Consider the following 24,844-nt stretch of genomic DNA (forward strand, 5'->3'; position numbering starts at 1 on the left):
TGTTTCCCTTGAAAAAAATGTCCTCCTTTCTCCTTCTATCTACTTAAACCTTACTCATGCATTGGCATAAATTCCACCTCCTCCATGAAGCCTTTGCTAGCCTAATCCTGTTGCTGTTTCACTCAGTTATTCCTACAAAATTTGTAAATTTCACCTCAAATTTGGCAATTAATTATACTACATTGTTTACCTGATTCAAGTCTTACTTTCTAGATTGGTATACAGGCAACACACATCCACACATACAGCGATGCTGGGTGTGTACAGCCAGTGTCTGTTCTGATTAGCCAGTGCCCATGGCATACCCTTTGTTAAAAAATTTTTGAATTTCATCACAGCTTATTTTGCAAACTAAACCATAAACTCTTTAAAAACAGGATCAATGTCTTATAAAGAAGTGCCATATCCTCTAAACTAAGCACATAACTAAGCACACAGGTAGCGTTCAATATATATTTGCTAACTAGTTTGGGGAAAATGGAGTGTGCTATGTTGTCAATATATACAAATATTCACAAATGTAGAAATCTACACTGGAAACAAAGAATTGAAAAGATAAAATATTGTCAAGATCTGCAGTTAAATGATTGGGACATGTTTGCAGTATCATTTAAAGACATTCTGTGCAGCACACTACTGCCAAAATGTTTTATTAAATGTTTTTACCAGGAGCATGAAAAAAGTGTTTCAAAAACATTCAAGGAGTAGATGTCTTAGCCCAAAATAAAATGTTTGCTGAGACTACAAGGCTGGCAGTACTGTGCTTCATTTCAAAAAGTTTCCAGGCAATGGAAATGTTTTCCTGGAAAATACTACCTTTTATTTAGAGAACACTTGCCATGAACACTTAGTCATTAAGTAATTTAAGGTTTCCTTACAAGCTGTTTGGAGGAAAGCTATTACATGAATGAATGAAATTATCAGCACCTATAATATCTTAAAAAAAATACATTTAGCTAAATATATGGAACTTACTTAAGTATTTTTCCAGGCTAAGAGGTGGGGAAGGAAAGGGTGAGAGCTCCTATTTTTTGGTGGTACTCTACCTACTGTCCATTCAGTTTTTCTATAAGATAAAATTATGAAGGAAAACACAAAATCCTTAAGTGTTTCTTCGTCTGTAATACACACAAATCCAAAAAAGCTGGAAAGCTTATTTTATTCCAAATGCCAAGTAATTTTTAAACAGACAAAACATTCATTTTACTCAATGAAAAAATAGCAATTTCAAAACTATTTTTAGCAAAAACATTGCATTTGCTTCAAATCACCTTTCAATGAGTGAGCAACGTGGTTTGGACATTTCACTCAATCATCTGCAGTAAGTCACACAATGAAACCTAAGAAAACAATTTCTTCTAAGAGTTTTGGAACCAACTCAGTCTAATTCTTTCAAACATCAAAAGACATAACTAAATTCTACCTCAAGCACACGGCTTGTACATTTAGCCTTTAAAAAGCTTACACAAAAGGATACTTGTTTTGTTTTACCTGTTGAGTACTTCAGTGAGTTTCACAAAGCCAGTGTAAGCCAGTTCAAATGCTCCTCTGTGCCTCGACTGTAAAAGGTGTTGTTTAAAGTAATCTCCTATGTCTTTTACCTTTAAAAAAAAAAATTCAAAAAAAAATGTTTAGTTTATACTTTACATTTACAGGTATATTTATATCAAAATATCATTTGAAATCCAGGATATTTGAGCTAGACATCTTTAACTGCTACACTTGAGCTGTGTTCAAGACCAGAGTCACAAACCTCACTCTGTATTTTCTGTTAGCTTATGACATTCAACAAAATCAGCCAATCACTCGAGGACACAATCCTCACACACCTAGGTCCCTGCAAAATAATTACTTCTTATAGATATGCAAATGCTAATGGGGATGCAAAATTAGTGCAGTCTCCTGAAAAATTAACAGGAGTCAATTAACTTTGAGTCAAAACCACAGAATCTGCCAGAATGCCATTCAATCACTTTTCTACATGTTGCCTTTTTTCATGCAAGATTAGATTAATAACAAAAATGGCGATTTATTTTAAAGACAATGTGGCTAACAATTAGCTGTTAATTGAGGATTTTGTATGAAATTAACTGTTAAATTGTTTGGGCTGATGGCACATTTCTATCATTAGATTTGGTGACTATTAGCTTTAGAAAATCCAGGTTTTGAATAAAACCCAGGACCAACGCTCTCTTGATTTGGGTTTCTGTAGCATATCACCAAATGGTAAAAAGGCAAGTTGTGCCATTATTCATTATTTCAACCTCAGCACAGTCACTAGATCAGACTAACCGCATAAGAAGCAATACACAGTATCAGGAGTAATTAAACATGTGACCATGGGCAAGTGTCTCAGGTTTCTCATTTGTAAACTGGGGATTCAAATATCAGTACTTGCCTCAAAGGTTGTTATATTAAATGAGTTAATTCAAAAAGCTCATAATAGTCCTATAACCTATAACCCAATTTAGTTCAATACTGAGCTCTGTCTGAGGTTCCAGATAGAGGAAAATTAAAGACATAGTCTACACTCAAAGAACATCTGATTAGAGATGAGTGAAAGATTTATAGGCACAAAAATCAGTAAGAGACCAACAAAGAACCGGAGAAGCAGCATATGATGAAATTCAACATTTTAATATCCCAGAGCTTAACATGTTATGATCTTCAGCTAAAGTTTTCCTGTAAAGACCAGATGATACACATAATTTTTAATGTTTTTAAAAAGGTCACATACTACTAGTTGTCAAAAGTTAGACAAGGTAGCCTTATCATTTTACCTCCAATACAGTAATTTCAGATTACATTTCAAATAGAATTACCACACCTTAAATCTGAATTCAACCCTTAAGATACAAGTAAAGCTCAATAATTCTACAAAATGGAGACCAGAAAAAACATAAATTAGCTAACTTATGATCATCATTTCTATTATTAGAGAAACAAAGGGAAACCTCTAAGAAGGTATTTCAAGCAGCAGAAAATAAAAACAGGAAGCCATAAAGATGGGTTTCTCCAATTTCCTTAATTTTTTCAAAATTCTGCATATATTAAAACATGCTTCAGGAAAACACTGATGATACTGATAAAGTTCACAATCTACTATATAAGCTGAGATCAGATTTTCATTGCTTCCTTTATTTTACCTCCCTTCAAAGGGGGCCTAAACCAGAGTGTGATCAGTAGCTGGCCTTTTTTAAGGTAGACCTCAACACTGAGGAGAGTTTTCATTTCATTTTGTACTTAATAACCTCCTAAAAAACACATGCTTAGTATGGATTTTTACCTTTACAGGGAGTATGAAATTCCTGCTAACCAGACAATAAGTATTTCTTTAGTACTCTAGAGCACACGTTCATCACCTTGGAGAAAGAGAAGAAACAAAACAAATCTCTGTCCTCAGGAGGCTTTAAGTTCAGAATGGCAGAGAAAACTAATATGCCAGGTGGTACCCAATAGAAGCATAAAAGTTCCAAGAAATGAAAAAATCCTTCGGTACCGGAATACTTATTAGAAAAGTTTCATGTTGAGACCCTGAGAGTGGATCAAAATGGGTGGATCAGAACGGAAGAGTGCTTTTCAGGCAGGGTAATTAACATGAGAAGAGGTATGGAGGCTGGAACAAATGGATAAACCCTCTTAACCACCTGCCAGAAACTTACCTGGGTCATTTATATGAATGTAAATACAAAAGAGAAGGGTTAGCAGATCTGGCTGACAGACAGATGTTTCAAGCCAGAAAAGAGCAGAAGCCAGCATTGCAAGGAAAAGATGTCCCCAATATAGGCAGTTGGAGTCAGCAGGATTGTGTGGACTTTGGGCAGCTAAACAGAGGAAGGGCCATGCTGATTCCCTGTCAGTAGATAATCAGGCTTCAGAGAGCAGAGTTGACACAAACACTTAGAAAATTAGTGGCAAGAGTCACATCAGAAAAAGAATTTTTCAATTAAATTTTTTTTGTAATTTAAGGCAAATTTTAATATTTATAAAAATCATATATAAAAAACATACTAGACTAATCACCTTTGCTATAAAATACACTATTCACACATCATGATGCCCACTTTAACCTGGGACACAGTATCTATCCATGAGCTGAGACATCAGCACCACCATGGGGGGCCCTGGTACCACGGCAGCTCTTCAAGGCCGATGCCCACGGCTGTGCCCTCATTCCTCCCTGGCCTCTCCTTCCAGGGGGCTGAGACCCTGAAGTGTACAGAGCCCTGGCTCACAATTTAATTTTTAAAATAAAAATAAAAATTTTAAAATAATTAATAAATTTTTAAAAATAAAAATAAAATTTGGAAGGCTTCTGAAAAAAAATTTTTTTTAATCCAATTCAAATCGCCACTCAAGGCCACAGAGTTCCTATTTAAACCTCAAAAAAAAGCATTCCTTTTTTGATATTCTCACAAGCAGTGGAGACAACCAAAGCAACAGACTGAGTTCCCAGTCTTGGGGTTTGTTTTTATGAAACCTAACCCCACAATGGATAAGTCAAGCCTATTTAAAATTAGGCCTAAAATCACCCACAAGAGAACTCTTTTGTTGCTCAGATGTGGCCTCTTTCTCCAGCTACCACAACGAGCAAACTCACCGCCCTCCCCCTGTCTACATGGGACATGACTCCCAGGGGTGTAAACCTTCCTGGCAACATGGGACAGAAATCCTAGAATGAGCTGGGACTCATTCCCATCAAGGGATTGAGAAAATCTTCTTGACTGAAAGGGGAAAGAGAGAAATGAGACAAAATAAAGTGTCAATGGCTGAGAGATTCCAAACACAGTCGAGGGGTTATCCTGGAGGTTATTCTTATGCATTAAATAGATATTACCTTCTTAGTCAGGATGTAATGGAGAGGCTGGAGTGAACTGCCTGAAAATGTAGAGCTGTGTTCCAGTAGCCACAATTCTTGAAGATGACTGCATAATGATATAGCTTTCAAAATGTGACTGTGTGATTGTAAAAACCTTGTGTCTGATGCTCCTTTTATCTACCTTATCAACAGACAAATAAAACACATGGAATAAAAATAAATAATAGGGGGAACAAATGTTAAAATAAATTTAGATTGAAATGCTAGTGATCGATGAAAGGGAGGGGTAAGGGGTATGGTATGCATGAATTTTTTTCTGTTGTCTTTTTACTTCTTTTTCTGAATTGATGCAAATGTTCTAAGAAATGATCATGATGATGAATATGCAACTATGTGATACTGTGAATTACTGTTTATATATGTAGAATGGAACAATCATAAGATAAGAATGTTTGTGTTTTTTTGTTATATTTTTCTAAAAAATTAAAAAATTAATTTAAAAACCTTTTTTAAACATGGAAGATATCTTAATTTAAAAAAATAGCATACATATTAGGCATTTTTTTTTTTTTAAACATTTTCTTGTTTTATTATATTTTGTTTGTTTGTTTGTTTTTTACATGGGCTGGGGCCGGGAATCGAACCGGGGTCCTCCGGCACGGCAGGCAAGCACTCTTGCCCGCTGAGCCACCGCGGCCCGCCCCATATTAGGCATTTTTAAAGGAAATAAGGGAAAAACAAAAAGTTTGGCACTGATTAATGTTCCTAAAATTAAATTTAATTTCTAGCCATTATCTTTTTTTTTTTTTTGGCATGGGTTGGCACCGGAAATCAAACCCAGGACTCCAGCACGGCATCTATGAACTCTGCCTGCTGAGCCACTGTCGCACTGCCCTGTCTTTTTAAATCTAGCATAACATGCATCTAAGTTATCAAAAAAAACCTACTAAAGAAAAGAAAACCTATTTCTATAGGCAAATTAACATGCTTTGCAGACTTACAGGGTATAAATGTCCACAGAGGAGAACAACTAGCTACACCAACAGACTTATGAGGGAAGCTACATGCTCACCTTGAACATAAAACCCACAAAGAACAACATAAATACATTTTTATTTACCTTTTATCTATACAGTAAAGAGAAATACAGTCGAAAAATCAAGGGTAATTCCACCCACTATAAACTAGATAATCCCAAGAGAATTTACATATAGATGGGACATATAGTATGTTCAGTGGCTAAGAAGTATAGTATGTGCAGTGGCTAAGCCCTGGAGCAAACAGGACTGAGTTCAGAACCCTACTATCAGCCACTTAGTAACACAAAGCAACCATGGTTCCCTCAACTGTGAAATGGGGATAACTAGAACTGATCTCACAGCACCATTCTAAGAAATAAATGAGATTATGCATATAAGCATTTAGAGGACCTGGTCCAAAACAGCAATCAATAAAGATCCATTTTTGTTTTTATTTTATATTATAAAGTACTGAGATTGAAGCTCTAAACCTTAATTGAAATTCTGACCTAAAGACACAGTCACTTCTTATAACCTTGGGAATGTCAATGGCTAGGAGTTTCTAATTCCACTTTGGATAAATGGGATAGTTTTTAAAAGTTTAGCTTTCGGTAAGAAAACTGATGTTCTAAACCGTACATTCTTTACTTTAATGCTTTCTTACTAACAATTGGGATCTCTTCAAAATCCAATTTTGTTCTCCTACATGATAACAGCAAAGGAAATAGTTTTCTTGTATTCAGACATTTTACCAGAATATTTATTCTATGCTTTCTAGCAAATTCTTAAACATAAGCCATTTTCCCATTCTTTTCCCTATATTTTCTTTTGAGTGTCAAATTTCAGAAATCCAGTCCCCTAGTTCACTAATCCTTTCTTCCGCCTCTTCAAATCTATTGTTGTAGGAAAAAAATATTGTTTTCTTCATCTTTTCTATTGTCTTTCATTCCCATAAGTTCTTTGATTCGTTTTTTTCAAACTTTTGAATTCTTTTTATTTGCCCAATGTCTTCTCTATATCCTCCCTCAACCTACTGATCTCACTTTTTTTAATTTAAAAATTTTTTTTAAAATATAACCACATATAAACACAAACATTCTTACCATATAATCATTACATTCTTGGTATATAAACAATAACTCACATTATCATCACATAGTTGTATATTCATTGCCATGATCACCTCTCAGAACATTTACATCGATCCAGAAAAAGAAATAAAAAGAAAAAAGTTCATATCCTCCCCCTCACTGATCACCAGCATTTCAATCTACTAAATTTATTTTAAAATTTGTTCTCCCTATTATTTATTTATTTTTAATCTATGTGTTTTACTCATCTGTTGATAAGGTAGATAAAAGGAGCATCAGACACAAGGTTTTCACAATCACACAGTCACATGCGAGAGCTGCATCATTATACAATCATCTTCAAGAAACATTGTTACCGGAATGCAGCTCTACATTTTCAGGCAGTTCCCTCCAGTCTCACCATTACACCTTAACTAAAAAGGTGCTGTCTATATAATGCGTAAGAATAACCTTCAGGATAACCTCTCGACTCTGGAATCTCTCAGCCATTGACACTATTTTGTCTCATTTCACTCTTCCCCCTTCTGGTTGAGAAGGTTTTCTCAATCCCTTGATGCTGAGTCCCAGCTTATTCTAGGATTTCTGTCCCATATAGCCAGGAAGGTCCACATCCCTGAGAGTCATGTCCCACGTAGAGAGGGGGAGGGCAGTGAATTTGCTTGTCGTGTTGGATAAGAGAGGCCACATCTGAGGAACAAAAGAGGTTCTCTGGGGGTGACTCTTAGGCCTAATTTTAAGTAGGCTCAGCCTATCCTTTGCAGGGTTAAGTTTCATATGAACAAACCCCAATATGGAGGGCTCAGCCTATTGCTTTGGTTGTCCCCACTGCTTGTGAGAATATCAAGAATTCTCCACTTGGGGAAGCTGAATTTTCCCCTTTCTCACCATTCCTTCAAGGGGACTTTGCAAATACTTTTTTATTCACTGTTCAAATCACTCTGGGATTTATCAGGGTATCACCATATGCCATTTTGACTTTTGCCCTTTAGTCTGAGTTTTAAAGATGCATTTCTATCATATATTCCTATTGGATTTTTAAGCCCTTTGAGTTTACAGAACTGCACATATACTTCTTTATATCCCCATAACAGTGACGTAGTAAGGCAATCAGTAATACATAATAAATGATGTGGTTACGTACTTAACTTCACTTCAAAGCTTAAAAGTACATTCAGTACAATTCAATGAATTCTAATTCATAATTAAAAAAAAAAAAAAACCTTTGGCAGAAGAAAACACAAAAGACAATTTCTTGAAAAAGTTAGAATGGCCATAGCCCAAATACCCCTAAAGAGTGGGAGAGAAAGTTCAAAGGTGATGGTGGAGTTATACAGAGAAGGCAGGGTTTAAACGAATATGATTACTGAATCATTGATATTTCTTTTAGTCCCCAGTACCTTTGAGCAGCTAGAAGTAAAAGCCTAAAATTGTGGAATTATAATCCATTCTGAAATCTGTCCTCCAACTAATTGTTGTGCTGTGCTTTGAAATTTATTGCTTTTTTGTATATATGTTATTTTTTACATACACACAGAAAGTTGATGGTGATAACAAGAAAAATTTATTCCTTTTAGCCTCCTACATTCTGGGGCAGCTAGAAGGAAAAATCTGAGAGGATGGTATGGTAGCCCATGACAAATTCTGGGATCTGTCCTGTAACTATCTGTTGAAGAATGCTCTGAAATTACCATTTTCCTTTCTTTGCTTTGTATATGTTTATATCATACAAGTTAATAAAAAAGAAAAAGAAAGAAACCAGCATTTGTGAGATTGGAAACAAAGAGACTCAATGTAACACCAAAAAAAAAAAAACCAGGCAATTTCTTTTAGGACATGAATGAAAATTAATGCATTTCCCTTTTTGTAGTCCATTACAGAAAATCTAAAACATTGATAAAAGACACTGAAGGAATGTACAAGCCTACTTAGCCATGTATATCATGAAAGTTACAATGCAATTTAAAGTAGGAGCAAGAAAATAGCTAATTTATAATAATTGGCAATTATTTTTAGTTATGTCATTTCTGTGACAATTATTAAGGAAGGGAAAAGCTGATCATTAATGAACCTATCCAAAAGATGATTTTTACAAAATTATCAATGGAAATATATAAACATATAAAATGATACTCCAGGTAGAGGAAGTTGTTTCAAAAAATCAGGAGGCATGGGGTATCGTATATCCCATAGAAAGAGGACCAACCAAATGTATCAAGCAAAAGCTCTACATCAGTGAACCATCAAGCTTGAAACCAAGACACATACCAGTATGGAAGTTGTGAGATAAAGTTGCATGCACTACACACTCCTTGAGAGTATCAACTTACACCCCTCAAAGCTGGTTTTAACTCTGCCTCTTATGGAGGGACATTATGAAAGAACTTTTCATTATGTGATTACAGAGGAGGAGGAAAGTCAGACCTGCTTTCATCTCAGTGAAGCCAGTGAAAATTCACTGTTTCACAAGAAGTGATGTAGGAAAATGAAACTTTTTCCAAAAAGTACACTAGCAAGTTACCTTACCATTGTGCTGTGTGCAAAAATTCAGTTTGGTATTAAAAGTGGAAAAAACTGAAATGAAAGAGTAATTAAATGAATAGTTCAGAACAAAGGAAGAAGTGATGTTCTACATTAGAAGACAGGCTGGGAAAGAGAACTGGGTTATTGTCCCAGAGCTGTCACAAACCAGGTTTGTGATCTTGGGCAAACCAGGTTACATCAAGGGCTTCAATTTCCTCTTGAACAAGGAAGATGAACAGTATCATCTCTGTGATTCTCTGGCTGTAACAGTTTGTGAAGATAACCCTGAAAACTCAATATTATAAACAAGCACCTGTTCTTTTCCTTATACAGCACCAAAAATCCCCAAATTGTATTCTTATTACCTGCCAACCTGTAGGAAATTATACTAACATATGTGAGATTTAAGTGCTTACCCATTTAACAAAAGGCCACAAAATTAGGGTGAGCTTAAAGAACTAGGCAACAAAAGAAATCTTCCCTATCTTTTCCATTCAAAGTATAATAAATCTCAAATTACAATAAAACTGTGCCACTTTTTCGGGTCAAGGGTCAGTGGAAAAAAGGAAAAACATCAGGCTGAATACCAGTGTCTGAGGCTACATGGATGTATGCAATAGTTTCCTACATCCATTGAGAGAAAAGGAGATCACAGTAATTATTCTTACTCTTGAGAATAAGAACTCCACGTTCCACGTTTTCTCCCACAATGGGCACCAGTATGCCTGTGGATCATTTCACTGCCTCTGCCTCTGCAGATCTGTTGCAGTCACACTCAACATATGGTATTTACATTTGAATTCTCAGCTTTGCTGCTAGATGCACTGCAGATCAGACCAACTATGACCTTGGAAGGAAGGCTGCAATCTAGGTATGGCCCAGCCATTCGACTATAAAGGATATTTTTTCTCTGTTATTTATATTTTTAACTCTTAAAAGCTTTAAGTACATTGAGGTACTTTTTTTATTATTATTAATTTTATTATTTTTTTAAAATACAAAAAAACACCTAACAAACACAAACATTCTTAACTTTTGATCATTCCGTTCTACATATATAATCAGTAATTCACAATATCATCATATAGTTGCATATTCATCATCATGATAATTTCTTGGAACATTTGCATCTATTCAGAAAAAGAAATAAAAAGAAAACAGAAAAAAATTCATACATACCATACCCCCACCCCTCCCCCTCACCGATCACCAGCATTTCAATCTAAATTTATTTTAACATTTGTTACCCCTATTATTTATTTTTATTCCATATGTTCTACTCATCTGTTGACAAGGCAGATAAAAGGAGCATCAGACACAAGGTTTTCACAATCACACAGTCACATTGTGAGAGTTATACCATCATACAATCATCTTCAAGAAACATGGCTACTGGAACACAACTCTACATTTTCAGGTAGTTCCCTCCAGCTTCTCCATTACATCTTGGATAACAAGGTGGTATCTACTTAATGCATAAGAATAACCTCCTGGTCAGGCCACAGTGGTTCAGCAGGTAAGAATCCTTGCCTGCCATGCCCGAGGACCCGGGTTCGATTCCCAGTGCCTGCCCATGTAAAAAAAAAAAGAATAACCTCCAGGATAACCTCTGGACTCTGTTTAGACTCTCTCAGCCATTGACACTTTGTCTCATTTCACTCTTTTCCCTTTCGGTCAAGAAGATTTTCTTAATCCCTTGATGCTGAATCTCAGCTCATTCTAGGATTTCTGTCCCACACTGCCAGGAAGGTCCACACCGCTGGGAGTCATGACCACGTAGACAGGGGGAGGGTGGTGAGTTTGCTTGTTATGTTGGCTGGAGAGAGAGTTCACATCTGAGCAACGAAAGAGGTTCTCTTGGAGGTGACTCTTAGGCCTAATTTTAAGTAGGTTTGACCTATCCTTTGTGGGGTTAAGTTTCATGTGAACAAACCCCAAGACTAGAGGCTCAACCTACAGCTTTGGTTGTCCATACCGCTTGTGAGAATATCAAGAATTCAACTTGGGGAAGCTGAATTTTCCCCCTTTCTCACCATTCCCCGACAGGGACTTTGCAAATACTTTTTTATACATTGAGGTACTTTTAATTTAAAGTAAAATCTTATTTTAAAAGCAATATGAATTTTAAAAGTAATATGAATGACACCAATTTCTTGATGACTTCAGATTTTCATGGACTAAATGCTCCTAAATTGAGGCATTTCTTTAAAGTCAGCAAGACCACGAATAAAGTTTGCCATGGAAAGCAGAGTTTCAACATTAGAACAGTGCTATCCCATATATTCTTTTTTTTCCCCCTGTGGCCCACTGGCCAATTGATTTTTTTTTTATAATTTATTTTATTTTTTTAAATACCAAAAACACCAAACAAATGCAAACATTCCTATTTTGATCATTCCATTCTACATATATAATCAGTAATTCACAATATCATCCATGTTTATATTCATCATCATGATAATTTCTTGGAACATTTGCAGCTATTCAGAAAAAGAAATAAAACAAAAACAGAAAAAAAATTATACATACCATGCCCCTTACCCCTCCCTTTCATTGATCACTAGCATTTCAAACTAAATTTATTTTAACATTTGTTCACCCTATTATTTATTTTTATTCCATATGTTCTACTCGTCTGTTGACAAAGTAGATAAAAGGAGCATCAGACGCAAGGTTTTCACAATCACACAGTCACATTGTGAGAGCTGTATCACTACACAATCATCTTCAAGAAACATGGCTACTGGAAAACAGCTCTAAATTTTCAGGCAGTTCCCTCCAGCCTCTCCATTACATCTTGAATAACAAGGTAATATCTACTTAATGCGTTAGAATAACCTCCAGGATAACCTCTCCACTCTGTTTGGAATCTCTCAGCCATTGACACTTTGCCTCATTTCATTCTTACCCCTTTTGGTCGAGAAGGTTTTCTCAATCTCTTGATGCTGAGTCTCAGCTCATTCTAGGATTTCTGTCCCACGTTGCCAGGAAGGTCCACACCCCTGGGAGTCATGTCCCATGTAGACAGGGGGAGGGTGGTGAGTTTGGTTGTTATGGTGGCTGGAGAGAGAGTTCACATCTGAGCAACAAAAGAGTTCTCTTGTGGGTGATTTTAGGCCTAATTTTAAGTAGGCTTGACCTATCCTTTGTGGGGTTAAGTAACATATGAACAGACCCCAAGACTGGGGACTCAGCCTATAGCTTTGGTTGTACACACTGCTTGTGAGAATATCAAGAATTCAACTTGGGGAAGTTAAATTTTCCCCCATTTTCACCATTCCCTGTCCCATATATTCTTGAACAGTCACTCAATTGTCAGTTCCTTCCCAAACCTATGCACGTGAGGACACTGCAAGAACTGAAACATGGAAAAATGACTGTACATCATTAGAGTGGAAACTATGGTGTCATAGATAAACAGTCAGGGTTCCATATTTTTATGCAGGAAAACAGCCATTAGAAGAGTTTTCTGGCTCATATAAGCCTCTCTTTTTTCTTGTTGTTGCTTGTTGTTGTTTTTTTTAAATAAACATCTTTTTTATTTTATATTAATTTCCAATTTTAACATGTTTACTCCACATAAAATAAAATTCCTAAGACTCAGTTCAGATGCTGTATTAAAAGGTGTCAAGGCAAAATTATTTTCATGGAAGTTTTTAGTCTTTCTCGGTTACAATGAAAGCAAAATATGCTTCCCGTAACGTTTTTTAAAACACTATCCAACAAATGCAAAAAAAATTGATGTTTTAACATGTCCTTGGAAAGAAAAGTTTAGAAGTCAAAAAACTTAAGTTAGCACATGTTTACTTCTTAGCAAGATGGTGACCATCAGTGAAGTAATCATTAATCATAGCTGTAATCCTCAGGCGAAGATGTTGGAGTTGGCACCGCAACCAGTCACCAGCAATGACTACAAGTAACTCTAGGACATTGACGCCTATTTGATTTGGAAGAGAATAAAGAACATAATGATGCTGGTAGTGTACTGTTCTCCTGTGCCTTTCTTCTTCTCAGGGCTTGCACAAGGCCAGCTGTTAACCAGATGCAGGCACATAAGCCACAGAAAGTGTGAGAATAAAAATATTAGCATTATTTCCATGGTACTAGTCACATGGCTATTACAGAATCATTTATCAGCATGCTACAATACTTATTTGGTTCTTCAGTGTTGTAACATCCTAGGGAAAAACTTATCTTTATTTCAAAAAGGCTAAAAATGAAAGTATGTATTAAATATCTTCTGGAAAACAGTGGGAAACGGATTTGTTGAACGCACATGGAAAGGAAGAGGGAATCAATTAAAAACAGAAATCTAGTAAATCTAAAATATTTCCAAATGAAATGCTTGTGGTAAGCTAATTTCTTGTAAACACTGCTGTCAAGTCACTTGAACAGTCCCAGATGGGGAACTCATTTTGTGGTCTTAAAATAAAAGTCAGCCAAAGTGACTGCAACTTTATTATCAAGCCATTGGGAAATACGAAATCCATAATAACCAATATGTTGTTCTTTTTTCTTGAAAAATTTAAGAGGTTTGTGGAGTTTTACTAAATAGACAATTTTGGCTAAAAAATTTAAATTTATGTATGCTAAAAATAGAAACAGAAATTAAGATGACCAATGGACAAGTAAATCATATGGATTAAAAATAAATAATAGGGGGAACAAATGTTAAATTTAGTAGATTGAAATGCTGGTGATCGGTGAACGGGAAGGGTAAGGGGTATGGTATGTATGAATTTTTTTCTGTTTTCTTTTTATTGCTTTTTCTGAATTGATGCAGATGTTCTAAGAAATGATCATGATGATGAATATACAACTATGTGATGACAGTGTGAGTTACTGATCATATAACAAGAATGGAATGATCATATGATAAGAATGCTTATGTTCGTATGTGGTTATGTATTATAAATAAATAAATTAATTTTAAAAACTAAATAAAAGAAAATAAATCCTCAAAAAAAATAATCAAATAAGAAAAAAACAAAAAAAAATTGTATCTTTATACATTTTATGTTCAAAACCATAGATTTATATTCACTTTTTATGCATTTGCATTATACAGCCTGTAAGAAGTCAAAAGTATTAAGCTAAGCCCTCAATTTTGGAACTTGCCCCTATTAAACTTATTCCAGCAAAGTATAGGCTAAGCCTACTTAAAATTAGGCCTAAGAGTCACCCCCCGAGAACCTCTTTTTTTGCTCACATGTGGTCTCTCTCTCTCTCTCTTGCAGCCAACACAGCAAGCAAACTCACTGACCCCCCCACTTCTACGTGGTACATGACTCCTAGGGGTGTAAACCTCCCAGGCCACATGGGACAGAAATCCTAGAATGAGCTGGTACTTGGCATCAAGGGATTGAAAAACTTTATCAATCAAAAGGGGGAAGAAAGAAATGAGACAAAATAAAGTGTCAGTGGCTGAGAGATTTCAAAGAGAGTCAAGAGGTTATCCTGGAGATTATTCTCAGGTAGTATGTAGATATCCCCTTTTTAGTTTATGGTGTATTAGAGTGGCTAGAGGGAAGTACCTGAAAATGTAGAGCTGTGTTCTGGTAGCCATGTTCCTTGATGATGATTGTATAATGATATAGTTTTCACAGAGTGACTATGTGATTGTGAAAGCCTGTGTCTGATGCTCCTTTTACCTATGGTATAGACAGATGAGTAAAAAATATGGATAAAAAATAAACAAGTAATGAGGGAGCAAAGGTTAAAATACATTGAGTAGACTGAAATATTAGTGGTCAATGAGAGGAAGGGTTAAGGGTATGGCATGTATGAGTTTTTTCTTTTTTCTTTCTTTTGCTAGAGAGAAACAAATGTTCAAAAAAATGATCATGGTGATGAAAACACAAGTATGTGATAATATTGTGAGCCACTGATTATAACCATATCAAGAATGTTTGTATGTTTGTTTATTGTTCATAATAAAAATATATTTAAAAAAAATTAAGATAACAATATTGAAGTTTAAAGTGAAGCAAAATGCATGTTTACTTATATACCTTACTCAGAAAAACTAAAATATTTCTAAACGTGCCACATTTTTGAAATGCATTGCAAGGTTTAACTTCCTAAACCACCATGAATTTTCTTCAACATCTGTAGAATTTTACCTAAGAAAAATCGAAAACTTTTTTAAGTTGGGTTATAAATATAAGCTTGTGATTTATGCTTTGACCAGAAATTACACCAGATGGAATAAACATCTCCCCTACCTGCCCCACGGTCAATAATCCATCAGAAGATTCTTGCACAGGCCGCATGGGCAGAAGCTGGCACAACGTGCCTAAAAGTAAAGCAATTTCCTTCATACTTCTCCAGCAACATACCAGCACCATCTGAGCAGTTACATCACATGTTTTTCCTTCTTTACCTTAAAAAAAAGAAATCTATTGCAAAACAAGGCATTACTGATTATTCACACCCCAGATTTCTTAGAATAAGCTTATTCATAATTTCCCCAAGAATAATCCACTTGAACAAACCAATTTGTCATGTTATTTTTATACAAGAGAAAATAACCAAGCTTTGTTGAGCATGGGCTATGAGAAGGAATCATGCTAAGTATTTTTTTATACATTATTTTAAAACATTTAAAAATAAAACACAATATTATTTCAAAACTTGAGTCTAATGTTTGGAAATTAAGGACATTTAAGCTCTATCTGACTTCTCATGATCCATAAATTATGACTATAATAAATATACTTCATTATCAATTTTGGCAAGGATGGCTGTTATAAACATTTATAAAGGACGAGGATAGGATTTTTTAAATTAAACGGAAATACACATTCTCTCTCAAGATTTATTTTAATCCAATGGTCAATGGTCTTCTTTCAGTTTTAGGAGTATTTTAGAACTGACAAAAAAAAAAGAAATCCAAGATGTATTAAATTAAAAGCAGGTTAACAAAGTGATAATTTTAGTATTAGCTCACTTGTGTGTTTTCTTTAAACCCACTAAACAAACAGATAAATGTACATACACATAAATATATGTACTAGGACAAAAGAGGATATATACTAAAGAAGGAGGAAATGAGATTAGGGAGGAAATAAAAGAAGACTTTATTTGTTTCTAATTTATCTACCACTGTACTGTTTGAAACTATCACAATGAGCATATATTTGTTATTTTGTATAATTAAAAAAAAATTTACAAAAGTGAAATTTCTTCAAGGCAATATCCCCATCTAGTGGACGATGTAGAACAAAATTAATTAAATTCCTAAGAATGTACTGTTTCTGATGACTGTTTACAACATTACAGAAAATCATATAATAACAACTAATGATAAAATAAGCAGTAAGAAAACAAATTCTTGAGGCTTGGTACATTAGCGCAGCTCACAGTTAATGGAACACTAGGGTTCATTTCCTTTAAAAGGCTGCATGATTTGAAGGACTCCCCAGCAGACAACAAAGAACCAAACTGCTGGAAGAAACCAACCACTGCCCAAACCTAGGTTCATCAGGCATCACTGCTCTTGCAACCCTTTGGCTGGCAAGGTGGGTTTTAGTACTCAACAGCACTTGGTTGTAGCACCTTACTTATATGCTACACTGGGGCGGTGCACCATTTCACAAACTCATTTCCCAAAATAAATCATTTATAAGCTCAAAGAAAACTTAAGCTTTGAGATACGTCCCACTCAAATCTACAGTCTGATTTACTATGTAAAAAGGGCATTACAGGACAGGCAACGGTAGCGCAGTGGCAGAATTCTCACCTGCGATTCACAATGTCTGCCCATGTAAAAAAAAGGGGGGGGGGGGGCATTGCATGCCATCCTGACCAAAAGGGGGAAAAGAAGTGTGACAAATAAGGTATCAGTGGCTGAGAGACTTCAAATGGAGTCGAGAGCCAACTCTGGAGATCACTCTTATGCAAGCTTCAGTCAGACACTGCTACCTAGCATAACTTCCCAAGCCCCAACCCAAACCATCCCTGCCAATACTGCAGAACACCTAGGGTAATATATAAGATTCTAAAAAAGGTTCCATGCACTAGGGTAACTTTCCAGAAACCTACAACCTCCAGATGGGTCCCTGGACCAGATAAGACCTGAAATGCAGGGCCAGCCTCTACGGAACATCAATAGTTTCATTTCCTATGCCATATTATCAACAGCCCCTTCCAACATGAAAAAGTTAGAATGGGCATAGCCCAGATACGCCTACAGAGTGGCAGAAAAATCAAAGGTGATGGTGGACTTATACAGAGAAGGTAGGGTTTAACAAATGAGTATGATTGCTGAATCATTATATTGATATTTCTTTTAGTCTCTAATATCTTAGAGCAGGTAAGAGTAAAAATCTAAAATGGTAGAATTGTTACCCATACCAAATTCTGCAATCTATTTTACAACCAATTGTTGTGATGTGCTGTAAAATTTATTGCTTTATTGTATATATGCTATTTTTCACAAAAAAGAAAAAGAGTAAAAAAAAATTTTATGGAACCCAGAGTATAAAATAAGGACTCCACATGACAATATACCATATGGTATAATAAAGTTGTCTCTGCTGAAGGGAGTTGAGATTGGGAAAAAAAAACATATAAATCTATAGCAATGTATGAATCTTATTTGGATCCTGATTTGAAAAACTGTTTTCTAATTTACGAGACAATTAGAAAAATATAAACAGTCTGAGTATGTGCTATTAAAAAAACAGGGGGGCATTACATTTTATTTGTCACTTAAACACTGACTACAATACTGATTTTAAACACATTACCTTTGATTTCTGAAGAGGAATCAGTACTCGGCATATTAGCATTCAAATCCTCCAAGTCAAAGGCATCACGTTCTTTCAGTATTTTGGTTTGACTGAAGTAATCATTAGTATCTCGTGGCTGAATCTCATTCAAAATCATCTGTAAGCGGCTTGCTGACTCTGAGGGAGAGAGAGAGAGAAAAGCTTATGAAATGCCAGTTCCACAGTACATGGAGATTTTCCTTGGGGTACATACCCCCAAGTTTTGTAATTTCCAATACTTGATGACAAGCTCTGTTAGAAGGCACTCACAGAATGTGAAAATTATTTACATAGAATATTCATAAAGTTTGGGTGTACTTCTAAAACTATGGCAATTAAAGTTGCAGATCTAACAATAAAACACCACCGTAACTGTCCAGAGGACAAAGGCTGCCATCTCACGTGCAATGCTTTTCTCAATGCTGCCTCAGAATCTCAGACAGTGCTCAATCTTAAGACAGAAGAACAGTAAACTTCAATGAACTTTTTAAAAGATTGTTTCACTATCTAAAGCATAAATTATCAAGGTTTAAAGGTGAAAGGATAAAAACTTAAAAAAAAAAAATCTCACCAATAACTACCTCTTATAGTCCAGGAATAGCACTGGCCCCATATTAGCTTTTTTAATTTAATTTTTTTTTTTGCATTGGCAGGAACAGGAAATGAACCTGGGTCTCTGGCATGGCAGGCGAGAACTCTGCCTCCTTGGCCTGCCCCATGTTAGCTTTTAAATGTATCCTGTATTGTACTGCTTTCTAAGTATGTTCTACAATCTTAGTATTATATTCAGCTCCATTTTAATTTTCTGAGCACTCACTAGTTAGGAAGCGTAACCTCCACAAAAGCAAGACTTTGTTCACTGCTGAACTGCCAAAGGTGAGGACAGAAAATGGCTCATGAGAGATTCAATAACTTTGGCTGAAGGAATGAATGGACGGCTAGAAAATAAGGAGTTCGTAGGTTCAAAATTTTTTAAATTACAACAGGTAATCATCTGCGATCAATTAACAATTCAAAGAACAGATATTTACTGTATACCTATTACATATACTTATTTTGTTGTTTTCTCTTCAGATTCTTTTCATTTATTTTAAATTGTAGAAAAATACATGCAGCATAAATCTTCCCATCAACACCTCCCACGTAGCCCAGCAGTGGAATTAATCACATTCATAATGCTGCAGTATGCTCACCACCCTCCATTACTGTGACTTTCCCTTTACTCCAAACAGAAATCCCACACTCATTTTGCATTAACACTTCACTGACCCTGCCCCCATCCCTGGTGACCTATATTCTATTCTGTCTCTATTTTTTGCATCTTTTCTGAAATTTTCCTTGTGATTACCCTGGGACTTAAATTTAACATCATAAATCTGTAACAATCTCATTTGCCTGGACACCAACTTAATTAACTTCAGTAGCATGCATAAACTATATTCCTATATCCATCCATGCTCCCAATGTTTCTGTAGTTCTTTTCACGTTTTACATATTTATACATTCTAAGCCCAAGGCCTTTGATTTATCATACATCTTACACATTTGCTTTCTGAATCCTGTAGGAAATAAAAAGTGGAGTTACAAATCAAAAGTACAGTAGTACTGGTATTTATATTTACTCATGTCATTATCTTTATTGGAGATCTTTAGTCACATGGCTTCAGTCAATTGTCTAGAGTCATTTCCTTTCAGCCTGCAGAACTTCCATTAGCATTTCTTACAGAGCCAGCCTGGTGATGAACTCTCTCAGCTTTTATCTGAGAATGTCTTAATTACCCCCTCATGGTTGCAAGACAGTTTTGCTGGATACAGAAATCTTGCTTGGTAGGGTTCTTTTCGTTTGCAGCAGTTTAAACGTGTCTTCTCACTCCTTCTTCGCCTCTACAGTTTCCAGTGAGAAAATGGCACAAACTTATTGAGGCTTAATAAACTGCTTCTGACACGTTGTTTCTGTCTTAAGGTTTTCAGAATTCCCTTTATCTTTGGCATCTCACAGTTTGATTATAACATTGCGTAACCAAGAAATCATGATTTAAGGGATGATTTTGATTACTGAATCATTATATAGATATTCCTTTTTGCTTTATGGTATATTGGGGTAGACCAACAGAAATACCTGAAATCTCTAAACCGAAATCCAGCTGCCTTGATCTCTGATAATCATTGTACAGCCTTTATGTTCACCCCGGTGATTGTAAAAACCTTGTGACTAACCTTCATTCATATCCAGTTAACCAGTTTTTTCAACTTTAAAGTCCATGTAATCATCAAAGACAGCCCCTAATGTTTATTAATGAGGGGTTTGGGGTCAGCCCAGAACTAACCTGCCACAAATCCAAAGTTATCTTGATAACCAAGACTGGATCTAAAAAGTGGGCCTGCCTGACATGCACAATACCTTAGAATTTAACATAAAAGTCACCTAGACGTCATTCCATCATTTTCTTACATATGTTCTGTGACTAAGCATGTAATCAATCTGCTCATGCCCAATAATTAGATCACTTCTAATTACATCACCTGGGGACACTGTGCTCATTATCCTAAACCCTGCCCATCTTTTTCTCTAATAAAACTATCAGAATTACTGTAGTTCAAGGAGACATTCTGGACTGTTAAGGCCATCCGCTCTCCTACTATGGACCTAGTAATAAATTCTTTCTCTCTTTGAAGCCCCAGTATTTCAGGAATTGGTAACTGAGCACTTCAGGCAAAAGAATCCATGGTATTTGTCTGGTAACAATTGCACAGTGTGGGTCTATTTGAGTTTATCCTGTTTGAAGTTCACTGAGCATATTGGATGTTGTATATTCATGACTTTCATTAATTCACACCAATCCTTTATGGCCAGTTATAGTAAAAAATATGCCACCAAGGGCATCCCAGACACTGAGCTTAGTTCCCATCCTTACAGGAATTTCTCATTCATTTATTCATTAACAATAAATATTCACTGCATGTCTACTTCTACCAGGCACTGTAATGAGCACAAGAGAACAAAACATAGACAGGATCCTAACAAAATTACCAAACTTCCATGAAAGAGGACGCCCTGGGAAAGGGAGAATGGTAAGAGATGTGGCTGGTGAAGTAGTAGGAACCAAACTGTAACAGGACCAGTTCAAAGCTCTCTAAAGTATTTTAAACGGGGATGGGGAGTTGGGATGAGAGGGGGCGCAGAGTACGGGGTTAAGTGAAGATTATGCATAACATGATCATTTATATAATTACAAAGGGTGACTATGAATGCAGTGAGAAGGAAATGGAAGGAGATAAGAATGGATACAGAGAATCAGTTAGAAGGCTACTGGAGTATTCCAAACAAGATAAAAGGCTGAAGTAAGATGACAAGAGGAAGATGAAGACAAAAAGAAAAGAGATTTTGGACATTTTTTAGGGGTAACATTGAATGATTGAGGAGATGGGCTGGATATAAGGAGCAAAGGAAAGATACAAGGCTGTCCTAGGCTCCTGACTTGCATAAATAGATCTTTCATGGGATTATTCACAAAGAGACAGGTGTCAGGAGGCAAAAGGCCAAAGAAAGTTAATTTGGGGTATTAACTGGTCTTTGTATGTTAGATGGTGTTTACACATCCCAGATTCCTAACAAGTTGCCCGGTGTCTGACTAAACTCCATTAACTGCACACCTTGCTAATTTATACTTCTGCTCTCCTAATCCCACCAACTACCTGGTAGGTTGTATTCTCAAATAAAAACATTATAAATTCCGATTCTTATTTCAAGGAAGGAAAATCCTTGCTCATTGTCTGGTTATTTTTTTATTAGTTAATAAATTGTAGTAACAAGGCAAAACTGCCATTAATAATAATAATAAGGAGGCAGGGCAAGATGGCAGCATAGGGAAATGTAGAATTTAGTTGGTCCTTAAGGGCAACTAATAAATAGTCAGGAAATATCTGGAACAACTGTTTGGGGACTTCCACGACTGGACACACATTGTATACTAGTCTGGAACAGCAGGAGAGCAGAGATCAAAGCGCAAAACTGTAAGTAAAATCTCCCAAACAGTGGAGACTACAGCCCTTAATCCACTGTCACAGCAGGCTGTTTTGGAGATAATTCCCTGTGGGAGAAAGAAGCAGTCTCTACTAGTAGCAAGGCAATGAGATTCAAGCAAGCTCCCAAGGATGAGCCTTGTTCTGGCATCATGGGAGTGAGTAAGACTTCTTGACCAAAAGGGTAAAGAGAAACGAAACAAAATAAAGTCTCAATGGCTGAGAAATTTCAAATAGAGTCAAGAGGTCATTTTGCAGGTTATTCTTATGTCATCTATAGACATTTCTTTTCAGTTTTTGGTGTATTGAAGGACCTAGACAGAAAGGTTTGAAACTGTTGAATTGTAATCCAAAAGCTTTGATTCTTAAAGATGACTGTATACCTATATAGCTTTTACAATGTGACCATGTGATTGTGAAAACCTATTGACTGTCACTCCCTTTATCTAGTGTATGGAGAGAAGAGTAAGAAAAATAAATAATAGGGGGGCATAGGAATGTTTGGGGTGTTCTTTTGCTATTTACATTTTTATTCATATCTTTATTTTTTTGAAGTAATAAAAATGTTCAGAAATCAACTGATGATGAATGCACAGATATATGATGATACTATGAACCACTGATTGTACACTTTGGATGATTATATGGTATATGAACATATAATATATGTCACTAAAATTGCATTTTTTAAAAATTCAGAAAACCTGCCATAGATGACAAAAAAAAAAAAAAAAATCCCAACAAAGAAAAGCCTACGACCAGATGGTTTCACAAGTGAATTCTATCAAAAATTAGTACCAATCCTGCTCAAACTCTTCAAAAACACTAGAGGACAGAAAGTTACCTAACTCATCTTATGAAGAAAACATCACCCTAATACCAAAGCCAGATAAAGATAACACACAAAAAAGGAAATTACAGACCAATCTCTTTAATGAACATAGATACAAATATCCTCAACAAATACTTGCAAATTGAATCCAGCTGCACATTGAAAGAATTATACATCAAGAACAAGTGGGGTTTATTTCAGGTATACAAGGCTCATTCAATACAAGAAGATTAATTAATATAATAAACACCACATCAATAAATCAAAGGGGAAAAACTACACGATCATCTCGATTGATGCAAGAAAGGCATTTGACAAAATTCACTACCCTTTCTTGACGACAACACTTCAAAGGATAGGAAAAGATGGGAATACCCTCAACATAATAAAGGGAATATATGAAAAATCCACAGCTAACATCATACTCTGAGGAAAGATTTAAAGTTTTCCCTCTAAGATCAGGAGCAAGCAAGGATGCCCACTGTCACAGTTGTTATTCAATATTGAGCAAGAAGTTCTAACTAGGGCAATTAGACAAGAAAGACAAATAAAACATCTAAATTGGAAAGGAAGTAGTAAAACTTTGTTAGCAGATGACATGATCCAATATGTAGAAAATTCAAAGAAATCTGCAGTAAAACTACTAGAGCTAATAAATGAGCACAGCAAAGTGGCAGGATACAATATAAACAAGCAAAAACCAGTACTGTTTCTATACAACAGTCATGGGCAATCTGAGGAGGAAATCAAGAAAAAAAAATTCCATTTACAATAGCAACCAAAAGAATAAAATATTTAGGAACAAATTTATCCAAGGACATAAAAGACCTATACACAGAAAACTACAAAAAATTGCTAAAAGAAATTAAGGAAGACCTAAACGACATATTGTGCTCATAATCTGGAAGACTAAATATAGTTAAGTTGTCAATTCTACCCAAATCAATTTATAAATTCAATGCAATACCAAGTAAAATTCGAACGACTTACTTTGGAGAAACAGAAAAACAAATAATCAAATTTATTTGGAAGGGCAGGGTGCTGCAAATAACTAAAAATATCTTGAGAAAGAAAATGAAGTGGGAGGTCTCACACTATCTGATGTTAAAGTATATTTACAAAACTACAGTGGTCAAAACAGCATAGTACTGGAATAAAGACAGGCATACTGATCAATGGAATTGAATCAAGTGTTTTGAAATAAACCTTCTCGTCTCATCTCGATAAGGTGGTCAAGTCAACAAATGGTGCCTGGAGAACTAGAAATCCATACCTTTTTAGGAATGAAAGAGGAGCCCTATCTCACACCTTATACAAAAAAATTAAGTCAAAATGTATCAAAGACGAAACATTTGAGCTAAGGACATAAAACTTTTAAAAGAAAATGTAGGGAAATATTTTGAAGATCTTGTGATAGGAAGTGGTTTCCTGGATCTTACACCCAAAGAATGAGCGATCAAAGAAGAAACAGATAAATGGGCTCTCCTCAAAACTGAATACTTTGCAAATTAAAGGGCTTTGTCAGGAAACTGGAAAGGCAGCCTACGCAATGGGAGACAACATTTGGAAACCACATATTAGAAAAGGATTTAATATCTAGAATATATAAAGAGAGCCTACAAGTCAACAATAAAAAGACAAACAACCCGATTTAAAAACCAGCAAAAGAAAAGACACTTTTCTGACGAGGAAATAACAAATGGCACAAAAATATATGAAAAGATGCTCAACCTTACTAGCTATTAGGAAAATGCAAATCAAAACCACAA

General features: G+C 35.6%; 1 protein-coding gene across 12 annotated transcripts in view; it reads right to left on the minus strand.

Moving 5' to 3' along the window:
- The window catches only part of THADA (THADA armadillo repeat containing), a 456,651-nt gene that overhangs the window by 364,902 nt on the left and 66,905 nt on the right, over positions 1 to 24,844 (minus strand). For 9 of the 12 annotated variants that reach the window (XM_077134100.1, XM_077134099.1, XM_077134098.1 and 6 more), the window contains exons 20-22: positions 18,200 to 18,358; positions 15,674 to 15,831; positions 1,492 to 1,601 (exon numbers count right to left, since the gene is read on the minus strand). In XM_077134100.1, the coding sequence (XP_076990215.1) occupies positions 1,492 to 1,601; positions 15,674 to 15,831; positions 18,200 to 18,358 (427 nt within the window). Of the gene's footprint in view, positions 1 to 975; positions 1,067 to 1,477; positions 1,602 to 12,357; positions 12,510 to 15,673; positions 15,832 to 18,199; positions 18,359 to 24,844 lie in introns of those variants that run through there. The other 3 variants (XR_013164232.1, XR_013164233.1, XR_013164234.1) reach the window with 3 other exon arrangements.

Source organism: Tamandua tetradactyla, chromosome 17, assembly GCF_023851605.1.
Source record: "Tamandua tetradactyla isolate mTamTet1 chromosome 17, mTamTet1.pri, whole genome shotgun sequence".
Taxonomy (NCBI): Eukaryota; Metazoa; Chordata; class Mammalia; order Pilosa; family Myrmecophagidae; genus Tamandua; species Tamandua tetradactyla.